The 21,394-nt window shown below is 42.9% G+C and overlaps 1 protein-coding gene across 5 annotated transcripts in view; it reads right to left on the reverse strand.

Annotated features, from left to right (window-relative positions):
* Positions 1 to 20,932, reverse strand: part of KAT6B (lysine acetyltransferase 6B) — a 92,907-nt gene extending 71,975 nt beyond the window's left edge. The window contains exons 1-2 of one of the 5 annotated variants that reach the window (XM_085229484.1): positions 20,251 to 20,932; positions 12,576 to 13,457 (exon numbers count right to left, since the gene is read on the reverse strand). In XM_085229484.1, coding sequence (XP_085085610.1) covers positions 12,576 to 13,196 — 621 coding nt within the window. In that variant the 5' untranslated portion in view covers positions 13,197 to 13,457; positions 20,251 to 20,932. Of the gene's footprint in view, positions 1 to 12,575; positions 13,458 to 18,397; positions 19,054 to 19,888 lie in introns of those variants that run through there. The other 4 variants (XM_085229483.1, XM_085229481.1, XM_085229485.1 and 1 more) reach the window with 4 other exon arrangements.
* Positions 20,933 to 21,394: the final 462 nt, after the last annotated feature.

A 21,394-nucleotide genomic window follows, 5' to 3' on the forward strand; every position in this document is an offset into this window, starting at 1 on the left:
GGGAGGTTACACATTCCTGGACTTTCTAGTCGATGTACCTATAGAAACCCTTCTTACCCTTCTTTACACCCCTTGCCGAGTCCACTTTCAGTTGGGCCTTGCCCTTCCCGACCCCATCCTTGCACAGCCCAGCACCATCTCTATACTCCTTACAGGTTACTGCCCCTACTTCCACTGCCTGTGCTTTTCATTCTTGCTTTTAGATCTATATAGAACAAGATTTTCTTGGATAAAACCGTATCAGCCTAAGGACTCGTTTTTGAAACTTTGTTAACATTGTAAAATGATCCAGGCTCATTGCCACTTCCTGCAATCCAAATAGTTTTAGCTTTACCTGGGGAATATTTTATTAAAATTCTGAAAAATGGTCTTTAATAAGAGTAGACTATTTGAAAACCTCATTGTGCCTACTAGACAGTCTTCAGAAGGGTGGAGAGACCTTTACAAGCAAGTTATAACATGATACTTAACTACCTACAACCTTTAAGTACACTTTCTCAGTAGATTAAATGCATTTAAATGTAATCCAGAACAGATACACAGATTTGTGAACCTTATAATACAGATTAAATGTTTCTTTGAGACAAGTTTCATAAATAAACTAGAAATTGGTTTTAACTGATATTTGACATGTGAGCTAACATCAGATCAGTCTTCCTGCACTGAAAATAAAAACCAAAACGAATAAGAGAACTTTTATAGCGCAAGAAGAGGGAAGATACAAGTGACTTTGCTTTGTAGCACTTTAGTAGTAGTAAGAGACAGGGAGGAAAGAAAGGAGAGAAGGAGGAAGTAAAAAAAAAAAAAAAAAAAAAAAAAGCAACATCACCAACAGCTCTCTGCAATCTCTTTTCCTGATCTACTTCCAAAGCTTTAAAACACCACTGAAAAAAAAAGTTAGTCAAAATGCTGATGATTGCCCCAATTATTAAAATATTGAAGGCAGTATCAAACAAACAAAATTCTTACAGTGGTCCAATGTTTAGTACCTGGAAATAGACTAAACAGTCTTTAGCATAGTCTTTGTATTCACCAAATCCAGAATTCAACAACAGTAGAGCAGCTGCTCACTGCCTGGTCTGCAGAATTCAATGAATGACAAAAGGTTACCTTAATTCAATGAGATAATCAGCACACATTTACCCACTACCAAGAGTTTTCCAACCATCTGCAAGGCGGCAGAGCTAAGTGCCTATAAAACAACTGGTAGCATGCTGATATGTCCTCACATCCCTCCTGTCAATGGAAATTTATCTCTTAGCAACAGCTAAAAAGAAGCTGAACTTACAGAATTATTTTAGAGACATCATGAGCCAACAATTTCTTCGTACGTGATTTTGATTGCTTGTGATCTCTAAACAGATGTCTACTCTAATTGGTAAGATCTACTAACCATATATTTTAGAAAAAAAAAGTTGTTGTGACTTAAAGCAAAAAGACACGAGTCATATCTGTGAATGTAAGAGATCAAAGTTTCACTTTTAGGTGGAAAAATATTGCTATTAAGGTTGTCACCAGCAATTGAAAGTTAAAACACAAGTCAGTTAAAAACCACGATCAATATTTTTGAATGGAAAAGCAAAATTAGAGATTCAAGGTGTAAATCACTTTACCTAGTAACATTATTTTAGGATTCCCTTCCCTGACACCCCCTCCTTTCACAATGGAGTGAGAGTTACTTTTGTTCTGACCTTAAGCACACTAAGACATTTACATTTTAAGTAACTCTAAGTTAAAATCCAAAACTGTAAAGCATCATGCTTTAATTGATTTCATACAAAATTTCTTCACAAAAATTTAAAATACCACTTCCATCTTTGTTAAACTCACTTGTGATAAATTCTGATCTCTGCATGGTAGTAAAGGGAAAAAGCTTACTCTCAGACGCACTTAACTTGAGCAGCTCTACTCTAGAAATTAAATCCTTCAGAAGTCTCTTCAAGATACATCCAGAGACAATATTAAGAAAGAAACAACACAATTAAGATTCAGTTTCGTGTTAGCAGACAGACTGCAGGCAGTTCTGTTTGGAACAGCATCAAGAAAATCAAACATGGCATGCTCATAGATTGAAGTTTGAACACCCTGCTATTTTTCCCTTAAGAAGAACCAAGTTGCCAGCTGCCAGTCAAAGATACCTTCCTCAAATAAAATCAACCACAACAGGTTTATTAACAAAATCACTACTAACTTCTTAGAGGCATAAAACAAGATCCAGTCAGCCCTGGGCAGAATAGCAGCTGCAACAGTTTCTGTAAGCACACAGGCCAGAATTAAAGTACATCTTGAATTCAGAGCTGTATAGGAAGCTGGACACGCAGAGCAAAATTTCCCCAGTGGTTTATTATCCCAAATAAAAGACTATCATCTTACATGTTCAGATCTCAATAGAATTCTGAAACTCCCTACTGTAAATCTGAAAACATGCCAGTAAGACAAGCAGCTAATCATCTCTTGTTGAACAGAAAAAACACACATAAGCATGAAATCAAAAGAACTGTCCCTCATCACAGGAATTGCAGGGGCAAAGTCCAGAACAGAACTCATGTTGATCAGATTCTTTTTTTTTTTTTTTTAAATAGATATAGATAAAAAAAAAAAAAAAAAAAAGATTTTCAGAGGACATGAAGTAACAGGATTAGCTGAAGCCAAGACTTTTCTTAAAAGCTATTGTATTTAGTGTTTTATACAGGATAGATCATCTTTGACTTTTAATCAGAAGAGAGTAAAACTGAATACAGAGACAGCAAGAGAAGGAATTACTAGGCTACAATGGTCAGTGCCACCTTAAAAAATGTAGTCAATGCTCCTAAAGCTTTTAAAGTAAATTTTCAATAAGAGGCATGTACCAGCAGTTTTCTTCTTCCTAGAATTTATGGCGGACAAGCAGGCTGATAAACCCAACAAGAGCAATTCTTCAAGATGGCTACAAAAGAACAAGTTCCTAAAACAGCTGAGCTCTAACACTTCCTAGTGTAATTAAAAGTGTGCAGTCACTTGCACAGCAACAGACCACTCCACAAGCACATAGCACGTGCTGCTATCTCACTTGGTAATCAACCTTGATGACTGTTCTCCATTCACTTCTTGAATTTATCTATATTTTCCAAACTTCAGAAAGCATCCGTAGCATCTTTGTGAAAAATTGCCTTGCCACAGAACGTGTTGTCAAACACAACAAAAAACAGGGGAATTATTTTTAACGTGCAATTCTTCATTATTAAAGCAGCATTAATATTTGTCAAATGGCATTAGTTTCTGTGGCATTCAGTTTTCATCACTGATAATGAGGGAAGTGAAGAAAGCAGAGATCAAAAGATACCTTAGTTATGTACAACTATGTTGTGTATCACATAATGCTCCATGTGTGTCCAACCCTCAACATGCATCCATTAACTGATAACAAAATTCTCAGTTTTAATAACCAATATGCTGACCTCTCCTTTCACTAGGAGTAGCACATTATTAACTGCTACACGTTTACTACACTTCACAGGACAAAACAAAAGCATCATAGTAGAAAAATCACAGCTGAGAATCTTTTCAAATTTGAGACAAATAAGGGCAGGATACAGTTGCCTTTGCAAGCTAAGAACTTGATCAAATAGCTCTTACTATGTTCAGACATTAGAGTTCACTTTGGTCTTGAGAATTTTCTTATGCTTATCAAACACTGCCTTTTTCATCATCTTTTAACTGTATTTCTGTATAACCACTTGGCAAACTACTGCTTATTATCCAAAAATCCTCAACACTTCAGAGAATTCCATAGTGCCTGCACTTAAATGTTACTCACATTCTTACACAATATAAAGAACAGCACTTCAAGCAGCACTAGCTATCAGCACAACATAATGGGATAAAATCAAGTGCTGGACAGCACATGGAAAGCGTGTGCAAACCTATCACAGCCTGTAGGAGGCGCTACTTCTATTACAGATTCTTCCTAGATGAGAAAAGATCAGCAATGACTCCCAGACAATTTCACCGAGATCACACGCGGCTCTCCTGTACCAAAGTCCTGCATATAATTCAGAACAGAAGCTTCGAGCCTCATGCACCTGGCACCACAGTACTTGGTATCTGATAGGCTGCACTGCCACAGTGGAGGGAGACAGATGACAGCCCCTCTGCCCCTCTACACCCAAAACACTGGAGAAAGCAGAAATTCCCATATGTGCTCATGTCTTACTGCTGAGACAAGAGTTAAGACTTGGAGCCTGCATTTTTTCCTTCAAGGTCTTTTTCCTTACGTAACATCTTCTCTACAGCACAGCTTTGGGTCACTACAACCTGCAGAAACAAAATGACTCACCTAAAGCCAAGTACAGCAGCCCTGGGGTTGCTACACAGCCATCACTAACAGTTCACATTATTCTAAGTGCTTAAGGACTGCCTGTACTTGTAAATAAGAAACCTTAAGCTCTTCTAGGAAAACATGAAAAGGAAAGAAAAAAAACCCTGAAAACCTACATGACACCAGTTATAATTTCCCTCAATAAACAGTCACATAATCTGACAGGAAAAAACATGAAAGCAATTTTGCTTCAAATTTACTTCAAACCAAGTTCTATTAAGAGCAACATCACTACAAAACATTTAAGTAATGTTAAATTGCTCTAAGACTCTAGGTGCATTACAGCAACATCCATTGGAACTGCAAGTCTAACTTGGAGGAAGAACAAGGGAGATTGGCAAAAATACAGAACTTCTTGATAATGGAATCTAGCAATAAAATGTAAGCAGAGACCCTTGAGAAAACAGATCCAGAAATGCCTTTTTCATCACAGTGACAGCATTCACTGGAACTCTTGAACAGCAGTCTTGTTTCTATATTTCTAGGAAAGAAAATGGTTGCAAAGAGCTGCCGTATCTTCATTTAGCTTCTGTTAATTAACACTAGGACAATTCAGGACTTTTTTTTTCCCCAAAGCAAATCCACTAGTCCTGTCAAGAAAATGAAGCCAGCAGTGCCCATCTCCCAGGGAAGTCAGTTTGCCAATTCTGAGGGATGGGGGCACAGACTTGCATCAGTGCATCTTCCTCTGACTGGTTACTACTCTGCAACACCACATGCAGCATCTCCTCAAGGAGAAAAAAATGGCACCATCACCACACTGCCTCATGCCAGATTCCTGAGTTGGAGAAGAAAGAAGAAAAAAAAGCACACGCATAAATTCATTAAACGCATTAACAGTATTTCAGAAATAAGAACAAATCTGCATTTTGGAAGTGAATGTGTCCAGTCACTGCCTAAATTTAACTGTAAAATGCATCGTACACAACTCTAGTTTAATTCTTATTTTCAGTTTACACTCCTTGCCAGGTTTTGTACTTGTGGAAGTAGATTTAAATTCCCATTTGCATTCACACTTAACAATCTTATAAATACAAAATGAGAAGCCAGTCACCACAGGCATCCTTAACAGAGCCTTAAGTGAACAAACCAAAACTCAGTGTTTCCTATTGCATCACCAATGGTACACACTTCCCAATTTCCTCAACCTCAAAGAGCCAGAGATGTGACGTATGTTCTCCATCCTGCCCATCTCCAACAGCTTAAGACAGTGAAGGAAACTGACAAAACCAAATTTCCAAAGTCAGAAGCCTAATATGAGACTACATAAGCGTTGCCCAGGTTTATGAATTTTGGAAGCAGAAAAAAAATAAGTTAGAAGACTCACTCACTAGTCAATTACATACTGGAGAATTTCACCAAAAATCCACATTCCTGATAGCAATTCAGTTTAAGTTCAACAGATGTCAGTAGTGCCACCATTGCCACAGCACAGTATATTTACAGTTTTTCACATCAAAAAGTTTTCCACTGAACTTTCAAGTTTTCATGTTAAGTTATTTAAGCACTCTAGGCCATTTAATGAAGTTACAGTCAAGTCATCTACAATGTTTGTCATTTTCCTAATTACCAGAAGAAGGAAATCACTTAGCAAGACAGTATAGAAAAGTGTCATAGTAGCTCATTAGCATACAGAGGAAATCATTCTAGTTAACAGATTGGTCTGTCTCTCGTCAGGTAGCCACAAGTGACAGCATTAGAGCTGCCAGCTACGTGGGGCTTGATTGGACACACTTCATCCTCAGAAGGATGCAGACGCAGTCTGAGCCTTAAGAGTGTTCTTCCACTACACAAAAGGATGCAACATTTCCCCATTTCACTCCAGAAATGTAATGTCCCGTCCAAAACAGGGCTTAACAATCGAAGGAGGAAGCCATGGGTCTGTCCTTAAACTCAGACAAATATAGTCCTGAATACAAAGAAGAGAGATTGCCTTTTGAGCTAAGACACTTGCAGGACCACTGTTTAGTCATTTCCAACTACCAAACTGGAAAATGATTGTTGACTGGCAGTTGATCCATACTCAGAGAACTTTAAGGTAGTGTCAAGAAGTAGACTACCAGAACTGAAAGTTGGCAAGGTTTTCTGTCACCTGTTTTACAATCAAGTTCCTGCAACACCATGAAACTGCATGGAGTGGTTACCATGTTCCAGCTGGCACAGAACAAAGACCGAGGAGTCAGAACTCCCAGCCAACAGGGGAGAGAAGAGGCACTTAAAAAAGGTGAGGACACAGCACTGAGAATATATCCAAGGCAGTTCTCCCCAATTCTAAGGAAGACTTCTGACATTTGTGAATTCTAAAAGGAATAGTGAGAAAGGATATATTCACATACTGAGTACTAAAAGAAAAATTAATCATGGAGAGAAGGAAAAAAAATACAAAGCAGCAGAACATTTTAGTTTAAGAATCAAATGTCACTCCCAGTTAAAACAGAAGTGTTCACAGAAAAAGAGGGTGATGAATGAACACAACTGCTGAACTATGCAGGTTATCTTTAACTCACTGCTGTCAGCTTCAATACAAGCCTCTCTCTGCAGTACAGCCCAATAATTAACTTCGAAGATCAGCTAAAAAGAGAATCAAGTTTCAGCAGTCCTTAGGAATAACCAGCTTGCAGTTTAAGGCTTGGAATGGCTCATCATGGTCAACAAGAATCATAAGCACATTGTGTGCAACTACATTCCTAGGCTAAACATTCAGCCTAGGAAAAGAAGACAAGTAAAGTCTTCCCTGATAGTTCCCTATAGAGCGACAGGCCCCGAGATGCAGGCCACTCTCCAAAGAAACTAAGGCAAGTATCTTGTGAACTGAGAAGCGACGCACTAACATGGTAGTGTTTGTCAGGTACCACTAACATTACTTAGTCTTGTCAGCATGAAGATGTTATAAAGACAGAAACACAGACTACCTCTGAAGATAAAAATTTCAACTGTAGCACTGCAGAGAGTCTGTTGTAAACTTACCTAGCACTGAATTTACGGGCCCAGTTATCCTCAGGGCAGAAAAACTACTTCCAAAGCAAGGCACTGAATACTCTTTTGTGTGTAAACCAGTGCGACAGATTGAGCAGCACTTTCCTTCTTCCTAGTTTTTCTGTTTCTACTCAATGGCAAGCATAGAGGCCAGAGGGAACAAGGCAGAGCTAGCAAAGAAACCTCAGCCAACTGCCACTTGTTGCCTGCCCACAGAAAAGCAGGAAGCTGATGAGCAGAACAGGGAGGAGCTTGGGTGCCAAAAAAGCTTCTCTATAGATTGGACCTTTGCCTAAAAGACAGAAGGAGGAACACCCAGTGTCTGCACTGGCACAAGCTGCGTATCAGAAAACTGAAATTCAGCCCATGCCAAGTTACACTTTGAAAAGTGAAACGCACTTAGGCCAGCAAAAACAAAGTTTGATACGAGTTGAGAGTATTAAAAAAAATAAATAAGCAAAAACTATGGTTTTCCATGAAGGTCACCTTAGAAATACAAACTAAAAGAGAAGGGAGGAAAGTAAAAAAAAAAAAAAATTTCATGCCAAGAATCCAATGGAAACAATTACTAATACAGTTGTTGACCTGCATAAAGAGAATGTTCAGGACCACCACCAACATGTAGTACCAATCAGATCAGCCACACGCGTACTGCCTTTAAAGCACACTTTAAGTAGCAGCTCTACTGAACATAGCAAATACGTTGCTACTGAGATATACCCCATGTTCCATTGCATCTTCATCTTTTTATGACAATTTTTTTCTGTTTCAGTTTCATTCAAAAGCGTTAAGAAGTATTTGAAGCCCTGTCTACAGGCTTCTTCAGATTTACATCTACATAATGTGTGCTCAGGAGATGGACATCTCTTAAGACCTTGCATGCTCCATACAGTTCCCATATGGCAGCACATTCCTATTGCTTGTTTAAGTGGCAAGAACAAGGAATACAGCACATGCACAGGAAGCACCATCACTATGGCTGCTCTCCAACTGACTCCATCCAAGACAAAAGCATCCATTTAAGGATTTTAACCAGAACTTTTAAAATTCCACTTCACTGCTGCATTTCCAGAAGCATATTTTCATGTATCACAGAATGGCCAGGGTTAGAAGTACCCCAGGGATCATGAATCTCCAGCCCCCCCCCCGCCACCTGCAGGGCCACCAACCTTCCCATTTAATACTAGATCAGGCTGTCCAGGGCCCCATCCAATCTGGCCTTGAACACCTCCATGGACGGGGCATCCACAGCCTCTCTGGGCAGCCTGTTCCAGTACCTCACCACTCTCTCTGTAAAGAACTCTTCCCTGACATCCAACCTAAATCTTCCCTACCTCAACTTAAAACTATTTCCCCTTGTCCTGCAGTTATCTACCCTTTCAAAGAGTTGACTCCCCTCCTGTTTGTAGGCTAGGTACTACTTAGCATATTCAGACTCATGTCCCCCTCTGTTCACATCATTTCCTACCACGTTCTCATCTTTTACACTGCATCTTCTGATTAACATACTTATACAGCCCTTTTCAAGAGAAGGTGTGAAACATGGCAGAAAAGATCTCTAAGTAAAGCTCTGAACATAAGGAAGAATGCATGAGAGCAGTAAAACCGTTAAAAGTAACTAAGCACTGCAATACAGCAGAGTGCTAAAGAGGAATGAAGTTTTCTTTTTCTGCTTTCCTGCATGTTGACTGGTGTTTGTTTCATTTTGTGTTTTTTTTTTTTTTTTTTTTTTAAGTTTCTATTTATAGGAAAGAAAAAAAGCATCCAAAGTCTCCATCCTAGAGGATATCACTATTTTCATTTTCCTTTTGTTGTTATGAATTGTCTATCCCTGGCTGGAGGCTGCTGCTTTAACATAAATGTAATGCTTTAATACAGACATCTATCTATTCAAGTGCTTTGGTTCAAGTTACCCATCCACATCAAGCAAGTGGCTGCCTTAATGTAACCACCAGAATTCCAGAGGTAACTGCAATGTCTCCTCAAAATTTATGCTACTCTATGTTTTACACCATGTATCACCATACAGCAGAGACCATGCAGCACCTGACAGCAATCTGCCCTTCCTTGAGCTTTGTGCTCGCAAGCCTTCGTACAGAAGGGAAAAGGCAACCCCCAGAGACACAATGGAATGGCACAAAATCCCAACAGCTGCACCGCGTTTCCACTTCCAGCACCTGGGAGTCCGCACACCACTGCCCCAGCCCCAGAGCTAAGATGACACTTGAAGGAAACAGTGCTTCAAAACAAGCCCTCCTCTCCAGGCCAGCGGTAACAGGATGAAACATGGTAACACACGCTAATGCTACTGTAACCAACTGCAGTTATTTCTACCTCAACTTAAAAGAGAAGAATCTATCTACTTGCACTGAACCACTCGGTACAGAGGCAAGGAAAGCAGCTCTGTACCACCAACCAGAGAACTTGGCACTTCAAGCTCCCTGTTCCACATAACCATTTCACACCATACACCGAACACCCCCACAATATTGCCAAGGCTCCAAGTCCACAGAACTAACTTCAGTGACAACACTACAGCAGTATTTTACCTTCTCAGCGTACCAGGCACCCTAATGCCTCGGAGGAGGAAGGATCTCCACCACAAAACACCACCCCACCAGTACTGGTTCACCTGTTCCTCAGAAAGAAAGCTGAACAGTCTGCAATTGGTACTGCAAGTGTGAAAGTTTAGATTGTCAAAGAGGGAGCTCTGAATACAGGCAGACTTTGAACGCAGCAAGTCTTAACAATTCATCAGCAGGAGAGAGTTATCTATGCACCTGCACTACAATCCAATTCAAGAAGCTTCAACAGACATCTAAGCAGATTTCTGCAGCTTTTCCTGTTCTTTTCATCCTTGAAATTAAGTTAAAAGAAAGAATAATTGAACTTCACCTCTAGTGTTTAAAAAAAGGGAGAATACTAGCTTTTATTAGAGTTAGCTACATGACCAGTCAAACAAAGAAACTCTAAAATACACTCATCTCCCCAAAGTCTAACAATTCCTGAGAGATGTCACTCGGCTACGTTTTTAGTAGGAAATTAGATAAACGATCTTGACATTCTTTATACAGCCACCTAAAGACTTACAATTAAAGTAGCTGAACGGTTCTCCTACAGCGTTGTTCTGCTCATTCATAGGTTGCCATTAACATCAAAGGATCATGCAAGCGCATCCCAGTAATAAACAGACATCTGTTTACAGTCAGATGCAGAACTATCATTTCTGAAGTACATTCGAAGCCATACAGCTGGAAGACCAGGAAACCTACTATACTTACTGGAAGCCTACACATATCAGCACAGTAACACAGCAGCACAACTAGGCACCGCACTTGAGGACATGCACTACGTCAACGCACAGCTGCATATTTATCAGCCTCACATCAGCAGTAGTTAGCTATGTTATGTATCAGGAAGAAATGCATGTCAAAAAACTGTTCAGCATACAAGTCACACTGCTAATTTTGAGGCACACAAATCAAAGTTTTTTTGTTTTTTTGTTTTTTCCTTGCTAAAGCAGTAGCTAGATAGCAGATTTGTTGGGCTAACTTCCGAAAGACAGATTTACTCTTATACCAACACCTTGGTATGGCAGTAATGGCTTTTTCAGTTCCATGACCCAACTAACATTGCTAGCAATGGATGCCATTCCCTGGAGGTAGTCTAAGAGGGAACATGTTCATTCCCACAGAACTCACATGAAGCATCATAGCATTAAACTATCTCAGTTGCTCAGTATTCCAGTCTCCACATTTTTTAATGTCACCTCAGACTCAGAATTACAGGAGAATCTCTGAATACTTAAACAATAGACAGCTTTATCATTACAAGTAATTAACTTCCTTACAGTATATGGCTACAGCAGTAATTGCACAGTAAGCAACACTTCTGAATTCCCATTCTGATTACTGAGCATCACTCCCCATGCACCCATCAGACACCTAGGAAGTCCAATCTGACAGAAATCAACAGAAATTAATGTAACAGCAACTATACTTTAAGAAACACACACACACACACACACACACACACACACACCAACCTATAGGTAACTATTTCCTCTGTCACCTCTGACAGCTCCATAAACAACTCTCCTTCAAAATGTGCCTGTTTCTTATACAAACACTTCCTTCTCTATGCACTTTAGCATCTTAAGATCAGCTCAAGGAAAATGATAACTGAGAACCATTAAAAAAAAAAAAAACAAAACCAAAAACCAACAAACAAAACAAACAAACAAGCATATTACAGTATCTCGAAAGAGATGCTAATGGCATCTCTACAACACCACCACTAGCTGGGATATTCCATGCCAAAAAGAATTTTGCCATCAAGTACTTAACAAAAATTAAAAAAAAAAAAACAAAAAAAAAAAAAAAAAACCACAACACAAATTATTCAGGTTAAAATAAATCAACTCAAGTTGAACAGGTTGCATCTTTCCAAGTATAATGAAAAAAATACAGTTCACCACACTAAACAAATGATCAAAATGCCTGCAAACTTTTCCTTAATGAAGGGCTAGCATCAAAGGCAATTGACACATACACCTCCCCCACCTTTCTTCTCAAAGCTTAAACCCTGTGAATAAGTAATCTGAAAACAAGAGCCAAGTACTCAAAAAAAAAAAAAAAAAAATCACTACACACAAGTCCAAGGAAACTGAAAATAAGAAGAGGATTCTCAAGTTTATCACAAATAACAAATATTTCCCATAATAGTTACATTAGCTTTAAAACTACAGTCAATAGGGAGCCAACTAACTACATATGAATGTCTTTAGGAAAGAAAAGAAAAAACACTCTAAGAGACTTAAGCATCAAGAGGTCTATGGTAGCACTTCAGCTGGTGTCAGAACCACAAGAAAAATCAAATACATCCACACATAAAAAGAAGAATGCCACAACCAAATCAGATAGCAGATCTCAGCAACACCAGTCCACCAAACAGAACAGTCTGACACCTAGAAGAGAGCATACAGCTGCACTCTTCCCTGCTGCTCTCCTGTTTACCTATCAAAAATCCAAAAAACATGCTGTCCAACACAGAATCCAGGGAGCTAAGTAAACGTGCCTTATCGGAACTGATTTTGCACGGGTCTTTGACACACATCCTCACTTACACAGACGTGAATGGCTAAATTAAGAACAGAAAGAATCATTACTTCTGCATTATCACAATTCATGATAATTTCATTTTTTTTTTTCATTTTGAAAAAATTTCATTTTTTCAGCCTTACCTGATCTTTTTCATGGGGTAGAAGGCTGACAGGTGGAAGAGAAGCTGGGAAACCACTGGAATATTTAGGAGCTCCTTTGCTTTCCAAACCGCCATAATTCACTCTATACTGAGGTCCATCCTTCAGTAATCTGCCATTGTTCACAGCACGTTTGGCCCCCAGACGCAATCTCTGCTGAAAGGCAGGGTTGTTGAAAATACTTGCTAGGTCATTTTGACTTCTCAAATACTTCTCTATGTTTTTCAGCGAGGAGCCACTTGGTTCTTGAAGCCCTTCAATTGCTCTTCTCAACAGTTTATTCCAATCCACATTACGGAGCTCATTACAAGCTCCTCTAGATCCTTTAACAGATTTCGGAATAGTGCCAGGTTTAACAGACGAAAACCGTCCAGGATTATCTGGGTCCTTGTAGGATGCAAGGCCTTTGTTGGTAACTTTAAGAATAGAACCATCTTGAACACTAAGTTGCAGCTGTTCCGAAACAGTCTTCTTATCTAATCCATGGGAAGCACAAACAGCGTGACATATTCTCTCTTCAGATGGCCGTTGCTTTTGCTTTTTAACTTTTTGTATAGCTTCAAGAATCCACTCCGTATAAAGTGGGTTGGCAAGTTTTACCATGGTTGACCAGTAACTGTTTACCCATAGAGGTTCCTCCTTATCCTTTCAGCAGATCTTTCAGAGGCCGTTTGCACCTCAAACACAAATCAAAGGATTCCACACACCGCTGGGATTCATCTCAAAAATATCCATCCTGAAGAGTCAGAAAAGGCAGGGAAATATCTGCTGGCTGAAGCTTCCAATTACTTGACCAAAATGGAAACGTAGGAAGGATTCATTCATGATGACAGGGGTACATCCTCACAGAAAAAAAGGTACGACCTTGAAAGAGAAAAAGGAAGAGGCAGGTGAGAACGCTTCATGATGATGTAGTAAAAAAGACACTCATTCATTGGGTAGATAGACGCTGCAGTATGCAAAAATGTTTGTAAGGTTATCCAAAACATTTGATTAGTCCCTTCCCACATCAAGCAAGATATCATAAAATCCTTACATTTTTTACAGCGTTCAACAGGTTTAGCTCTCCTAAATTCCATCACCCCAACATTTAAGCTACTGCTGATTCAACAGGAAATTCCCATTCAAGCTACACATCTGAAAACATTCTCAAAAATACTAGCTGCCTATAAATCACTCTGAGATCCATCAGTATAAGAGTATGACCGCATATACAGACTATACATAGACTGTATAAGTCTCTAAACTGGCAAAAGTCAAATTATTAACCACTGCCACTTCTTACAGTGTGCTACAACATGTTTTGATTATACAACTGAGAAGAATCAATCCTTGAGTATCAGAATAGTGTCAGCAGTACTAAGTCCTACATTAATGTCTAGCTATCCTGTCATGTAGACTGTAATAACGAAGGCACATCTCACACTGAAGCGTGCAGTTAACAGGCACCTGTTTTTGATAGAGATTCTGAGGAACAAAAATAAAAACAAAGCAACAGTACGTTTTCACATAAATACATGCATATTAGCATGAAAACATACACAGGAGGTCATATCAACAAAACATGTTTCAGTGATTCAGCTTACCATGATCCATAATAAGTAAAGAAAAATCATTCTTCAATTGAAAATTCAAGGGCTATAGAAACTTACTCAAGAAAATCTTAAGAACCATTTTGATTGGGAGTTTATTGCTTCTGCAAAATGGTTTGGAAAAAAGATAAAAACCTCACAAATAACACGGCAGTCATCTAACGACTAAATGTGAGCTGACAGCTTTTTTTCCTGCCATGAAATTTAAGCAAAAACTTTTGAAGACACAAACAGGACTGCACTGTATGAGCTTTAAAGTAAAATAAATATCAAAAGTGGGAAATCGTCATTGTCAATAGATGAGCTGTGTTGTAAAGCAGAAGATTCAGCAGTCTCTCAGCAAAATTCCAAACTGAAGCAATCTGAAACTACATTTCTTAAGCTCTGGCAAACAGCCTATAACAAGCAGTAATATCTATGATTACATAACTCTTGGCACTCATTTATATTCATTTATTCAAGTCATCTTGCATTTCAATCATGTTTAAAACTTGAGCGAATTTTAAGTTGGGGAAAAAAAATGAATTGATACAGTAATACTGTTAAAAAAAGACTGCACTGTAACTCCAAAGAGAACAACTACAGAGAAAAAAAAACACACAACAAGTTTGTTTTGTTTTATATAGCTGCTCTCCCTTGAACCTCCCAAGAGCCTGTTTAAATATAAGCTACTGATCATGTTTCACAAATTATTATTATCTACACAACGGAACTAATTACAAAGGAACTGATGCTATTGGTGAACATGAAACTCTTCTGCACCTCAACAGTAAAAACAATCGATTCATTTAATTAATTTGTCATCCTTAAGATTTGACTGAGCATAAGCATTTCCAGACTCAGAAAAGTTTAACTGACTGCCACGATGAAGAAACATTCCTGATACAAATTCGGGGCCTGAAGAATTACCTGGCTCTCATACTAAACCCTGCTACACAGACTGGATGGTGCTGCTTGCTTCCAGTCTCTACTCACACAAGTTATATTTGGTAACAGTTATGTATTTTTCAAGTATCTGTAATACAACTATTTTATCTGTAAACATGCATTTTAATTCCATCCCCCCTGACAGCATTGCTCAGATTCACCAGTTTCTCATGATTCCAAAATAACTTTGGAGCTGCAAAATGCAAACAAATGCAGGGATTTCAAAAAGAAAGGTTCCAAAGAATTACAAACCCTATGAACCAGTGTCACAAATCTGACACTGAAAATACAGAAATACAACAAACAAAGCAGAACTCCGTACACGAAGGAGTGGACACTTGCTCAAATTGAGACCTTTTATGCTTTGCCCTTCATTCTGGAAGGTCTTTGTAGCTGCACGTAACACTGCAGTTTCCTAGAAAGTCTGCTGTCAGTTCAGGAGTGGTTTAATTAGGCTGTTCAATCAGGAGTCTTCACGAAGATGGTCAGTACTCAATTAAATACTGAAAACTGCTGCATTTGCTGAGTCAGACATACTTCTCTCATTTTGAAACCTACTGCAGCACTGTGATATTACATTTCATACAAGCAACCACATCACTTCCATTAAATTCCAGAACACACAGAGCAGGGTCTGTTCCAGGCGCCTGGACACCAATGAACATTTCAGTATAAATGCTGCAGCTTGTGGGTTACAGGAATTTTTATTGGCCAGTGACTGTGGCAAAAGGTGAGCATAAGTCTATAGCTTCATGTAAAGCCTGCTTCTTGGTATGGGAATTTCACTGCAGTATACATTCAGAACTACATTTTTACTTATTTGGTTAAAATTCCCCATGTGTAATGCAGCCTCCTACATGCTAGCACCTACTAAATCAACACTGGTCAAGTCTATCAGCATGAGCATAGAGTTTCCAATGCATGGGGCAGGGTATTTCAAGAGAAAAGTCCAGATATTTCATATTCACTCCTTCCAGCAGAAACCAAGTTGCTCTGCTTTAGGAAACCACATACAATTCACCCAATCCAACTTTGGATTTGTTTTCCCACAACCAGCAGTTTCAAGTTTCAGCTATTCTGCCACTCCGATTGCACATGTTCTTGAGGTGTAGTTCCCTGACCTCCACAAGTGACATGACAAGGTCTGCCACACACAAGATACTGAATAACCTCTTAATAACAAACATCTCTGCCAGCAATGTAATCCAGCTTGGTGACCCCAGAGCTTGAAGATAAAGAGGCCTTTCACAAACCAGGCTCTGCTCTGGCAGTTATTGATCCAAGATTAACCATCTATAGATGTATACACACATACTCAGTACATCTAAATAGAAGACAATTTGCTTCAGAAACAAGTTTTTCAGATTCAGCAGAAAGAGGAAACAGGCAACTTCAAAACTCTAAGTTTAGAAATTTATTGTCCAGAGATCTTGAGGAAATGCCAATTTTTAAAGAGAGATTATAAACTAGCATCAAGTACTCGTGTCTATTTATTCATTTCCCTTGTTTTTAATTAAATAAGTTTTAATCAAGCCCTTAGCAGCATCCATCCAGTCACAGATTGGGTTCTGCAGATCTTAATGCATAGGACCACTTTCAGTTTTACTGCAGCAATCATTAAGCCCTATATCATATGTCACATTTCAGCTTCTACACTCTGTAATATCTTATTTTGAAAGCAGTAACATCTCAGAAACTTTTGATTATGTTATACTACCAATCACATCTGTTAACAAGTCTGCTTGAAGAGCTGCAGAACACAAGCACTGGGAGGAGGCATGTACAATACATTACTTTTAAAAACAGGAAGAGCCATCTCTAGTCAAGGCTTGTCCCTCTACTTAAGTCATAAATTATCAGATAAATACAAAGAAGTTGCAAAATAGCAGCTAGAGATTTAGAATGAATGCAAGTATGTCCTTAATGAAACGCACAGCTACTGTACAGCTGGTTCTAATTAAAGAATGCAATGACTGAACCTGTCACTCTTATGTGTCATCAGTAATCCTTAATCTCATGATGAGGTATTTTTTAGACTGAACGTGTATCTGGCATTATTTCCAAGTGATCTAGATTTCAAAAACAAGCTGCCTAGTGAGAAAGAAGAACGTAAAAAATAGTTTAGTTTTGTTCTGAGTCAGAAAACATAACAAGTTCCTAGACAAGCATCTAAAAGTATTTCGTAAAACATTCTCTCAAGTCTTTTTTGGAGGTATTAATGACAAATTCACAGCAGTTATCTTAGATGTAAACACAGGCGAACTTTTTAAAATGGAGGTTAACACGGCAGCTACCAAGAAAGAGAAAAACAAACAAATAAAAAAAAAACAAAAAAAACCAGCAACAAAAACACAACAGAAGAACAACTTGTGCAACCTGCTGGTGACCTGAGAGTTACAATTCCATTCTGCCCCTCCTGCCTGCTCCTCACATGCCAGGAACAGCAGCAGCAGGCCAGCTCTCTGCTGCAGCATCAGGGTCAGGTAAGGATTGCAGCAGAGAAGGAAGGAGACTGCCATTGCATCCAGCAAGCTCTTGGCCATTTTTTCCCCCCCACAAACTATTCTTTAAAATGATACAGCTAATCAGCTCCATCCTAACACTTCCATCCCAACTACTGATGCAAGAGGCAAGGTATTTGCTTCCCCAACAAAACAGTGGCACCTAAAAAAGACGCAGAGAGAAAGGAGATCCTGACAAGGACTACCAGTACACGATTCCTTCAGCATTATGCCCATCATGAAGCCATCTACTGTATTATTCTCAGTACAGCACGTACTGTTTAACAAGGAAGGGGACTGACACTTGCCTTAAGCACAGCCACACGGCAGCGCCTTCAGAACTACCCCAGCACAGCCGGGGGCACCGAGTGCAGCACACGTGAGCCAGGACCCGAGCAGCACTCGCACCCCGTGAGCCCCACCAGCCGATGAAGGATGACATGTTAAGAAGCAGCTAGCAACACGACAGCAACCAGCACCGCCTCAGCAACCAGCACCGCCGGCATCACCCAATTTACCCCTCCCATCCTCTATCGGGGAAGTTCGGAGCACTTTAAGACATCGCGGCTCCCCTCCCCAGCTCGCAGCCCCAGCCGCCGTTCTATCTGTCAGGGGCCGAGCCCTACCGCGGGACGTCCATCCCCACAGCGGCACCCGGCCTGTAGGCTGCACCCCGCGGGACAGCGACGGGCCCGGGGCCGGGCAGCGCGCACCTGCACCCCCCCCGATGGCGGAGCTCGGGCCGCGCCGCGCCCGTCAGACTGCGCCCCCCGGTACCACTCACCTCGCGGGGCCGGGGCGCGGGGGGAGGAGCCTCCTCCAGGCGCCGCAGCGGCTCCCCCTGCTGCCGGCTCGTCGTCCCCTGCTCTCGCCGTCGGGCTGCGCCGAGGCGGCTGCCCCCGCCGCCGCGTTGCTCCCCTGCCGGCAGCTGCCGCTACTCCCCCTACTGCCGCGGCTCGCCTCGCCTCGCCTCACCTACGCCGCCATTTTGTTTCGCCCTGTTGTACTTAACGTGAATCCGACATGACACTGATTACAGCCCAATGGAGTCCCATTAAAACCTTACCTACACCCGCGCCCCGCCCACCGGCGTCCGCCATTGGGTCGTCTTGCGCACGCCGCTCTACTCTCATAGGCTGCGCACCCACGTCCATCAAACGCCCACACCGGCCCCGTTCCGCCCGGCAACCGGCCCGCCTCCCCCATTGGAAGGCGGGGCGTGTCAATCACGAGGCACGCCCCTCCCTCCACGGGCGGCCCCGCCCTCCCGCCAGAAAGGGCGGTGCCGGGAGCTGTCATTGGCTGCCGAAGCCGCCACACAGTCGCGCAAGCCCGCCTCATTGCTGGGGCCTCGGACGCCGGCGGTTGGTCTCCGGCTGCCGGCGGAGGAGCGAGTTCTCGTGGACCCGCCCTCCCGTTGGCTGCCCCAGCCGTCCGTCTGGCTCCCCCGGCTTCGCTACCCTCCCCCACCCGCCTCTGCCCCACCCGCTCCTGCCGCCGAAGTTTGTTCGGGAGGGTGAGCGCCAGGAAGAGACACCGGCGGCGGCCGCCTCAGGCAGCCCGGGAGGGCGGGCGGGCGGGCGCGCGACACACACGATCGAGCTGCCTTAAATCTCGAGCGTCACGCGCGCGCTTCAGATGCCGCCGCTCGTCCGGGCGGGCGGGATGGAGCGGCGCGCTCCCAGCACGGCCCTCCCGAGGTGCCTGGCGCTGGCAGCCGCTTATCGCGCACACACACCCCGCACCGCGAAGGGAGGGAGGGAGAAGGAGGAGGAGGGGTGGAAGCGAGGACGACGACAATGACTCCCGGCTCTACAGCCGCACGCAGCTCCCTGCAAGTTTCGCCATGCGAAGCGCAGGGACTCCTCTGTCACCCCGCCTGCGAGGGAACAATTGCCGCCTCGGCGAGGCGGGGTGGGAGCACGCAGCGCAAAACCTCGGCCATCCGCTGCCTCCCCCCGCCCCATCTGCCCGGCCATCGCCTCCTGCTGCTGCTCCCCGTGCCTGCAAAGCGCACCGCGTTGCAACGCGTTTACCGAGCGCGAGTGTCTGCAAACACGTGCATCAGCCTCCAGTGCAAAAGGGGGGAGGAAAAGAAAAAAGAAAAAAAAAAAAAAAAGAAAGAAAAAAAAAAAGTGCCCGGGCTGTGACAAGTCCTCTGCACCGCCCGAGGGAGAGAGAAGGGTGATTACGGCAAATCGCAGCCCGTCACCCAGCGCGGAACCAGCCCCGCCGCACGCTCTCCGCTACCCCGCGTAACTCCGGGCAATCTGACCTCGGCTGCAGGTTCCCTCCGCCGGCCGTGACCTCCTTTCTCTGCCCGTGCGTGCGTCTGCAGAGCGGTTCCTGCGGAATGTGCTGCCCCTGAAACGCGATCGCGGCTCCTCTCTCTCTCTCGCTCGCCCGCTCCCGCTCCGTCTCTCGCTCGCTCGCTCTCTCTCCTGGCCGCAACCAGAGCCAGAACACAACAACAACACGGCCTCCCCCACCCCCTTCCCCAAACACACGCCGAAGAGCCCCAGACGAGCCGGGAGGGGGGTGGAGGGAATCCCCCGGCAGCGGATGGATGGCACCGGTTACCTTCCGCGAGCCTCTTCGCGGGAGGGGGCAAAAAGCAGACGGATGCCGAGAGCATACCTTGTGCCTCCCCTCCTCCTCGGCGGGCGCCTCTTCGCACTCCCGGCGCTAAAGGTGGACGGCCGGATCGGCTCCGGCGGGGGAGGGGGAGCCGCGCCGGCAATTAGCGCCGAGGAATTAACGCCGAGCCCGGCCCGAGCCCCGGCCTCCCGGTGCGGGCGGGCGCGGATCGCGAGCGCTGGTGCTGAGACACAGGACCTGATAACAGCTAATTGAAAGGTTAATCTACATAGGCTGTGACAGAAGAGGTCCCTCCCCACTTTTTTATCTGCTGTTGGCAAGTGGGAAATTGAGAGCTCCCCCCACCTTTTTCCCTCAAAGAAAAAAAAAAAGAGAGAGCGAGCAAGGGGAAAAAGGAGGCAATAAAGTTTGGGGGAGGCGCGGCCCCGCGGCCGCCGTTGGGCTGAGGAGGGGGCGAGCGGGGCGGGAAGGCCGTGCAGCCATGGAGCCATGCTGCCAAGGGCCGCGCAAGCAACGCGTGAAAGTTTTAATCCCCGAGGTGGTTTTGTCAGTCATGGTTCGCAAACACCTCTTTTCGCTCAAGTGACCAGGTATCGTGGGCTGTGGTACCAGGCAAGGGAGGAGGAGGCGGTCCTGCCCACCTGGGCAGCTCCTCCAGTTAGCGCCAACCCTGAGCCCCATTCCTGAGCCTCATCCCTGACATCCTTTGCCATGTGTTTGGGTGCCACTCTGCCAAGCTTTATAGGATTAACGTCTGGTCCTGAAAAAGAAAAGATAAAGTATTTATATAAAAAAATAATAATAATCATTGTGCACACAGAGAGGGGAAAAGAAAGAAACTTGAGTGGGCAGCAAATGACCTCCTACAATAAATCAACAAGGTCTTTCCTAGATCATGTATTGCACGTAGGCCAGTAACGGGAAAAAACCATTGTTTCCATAATAATATATTAGCCATTTAGGTTTAGTGCAACTTTTTTCAGTCAATTCCTGTGGATACTGAATAAGGAAGCTCCTTAGCGGTGTTTCAGAGCGCTGTAAAATTGAATGACCTACTTACAGACATCACCAGGTGAAAATGTTTTTCCAGCGCATAGCTGTGATACCGTACCTGTTGACTGAGGAGCTGGTCTTTTAATGGCCAGATGCAGCCTTTTAAATGTAGAACAGCAAACTGAAATGT

Source organism: Meleagris gallopavo, chromosome 8 (assembly GCF_905368555.1).
Source record: "Meleagris gallopavo chromosome 8, MGAL_WU_HG_1.1, whole genome shotgun sequence".
Taxonomy (NCBI): domain Eukaryota; kingdom Metazoa; phylum Chordata; class Aves; order Galliformes; family Phasianidae; genus Meleagris; species Meleagris gallopavo.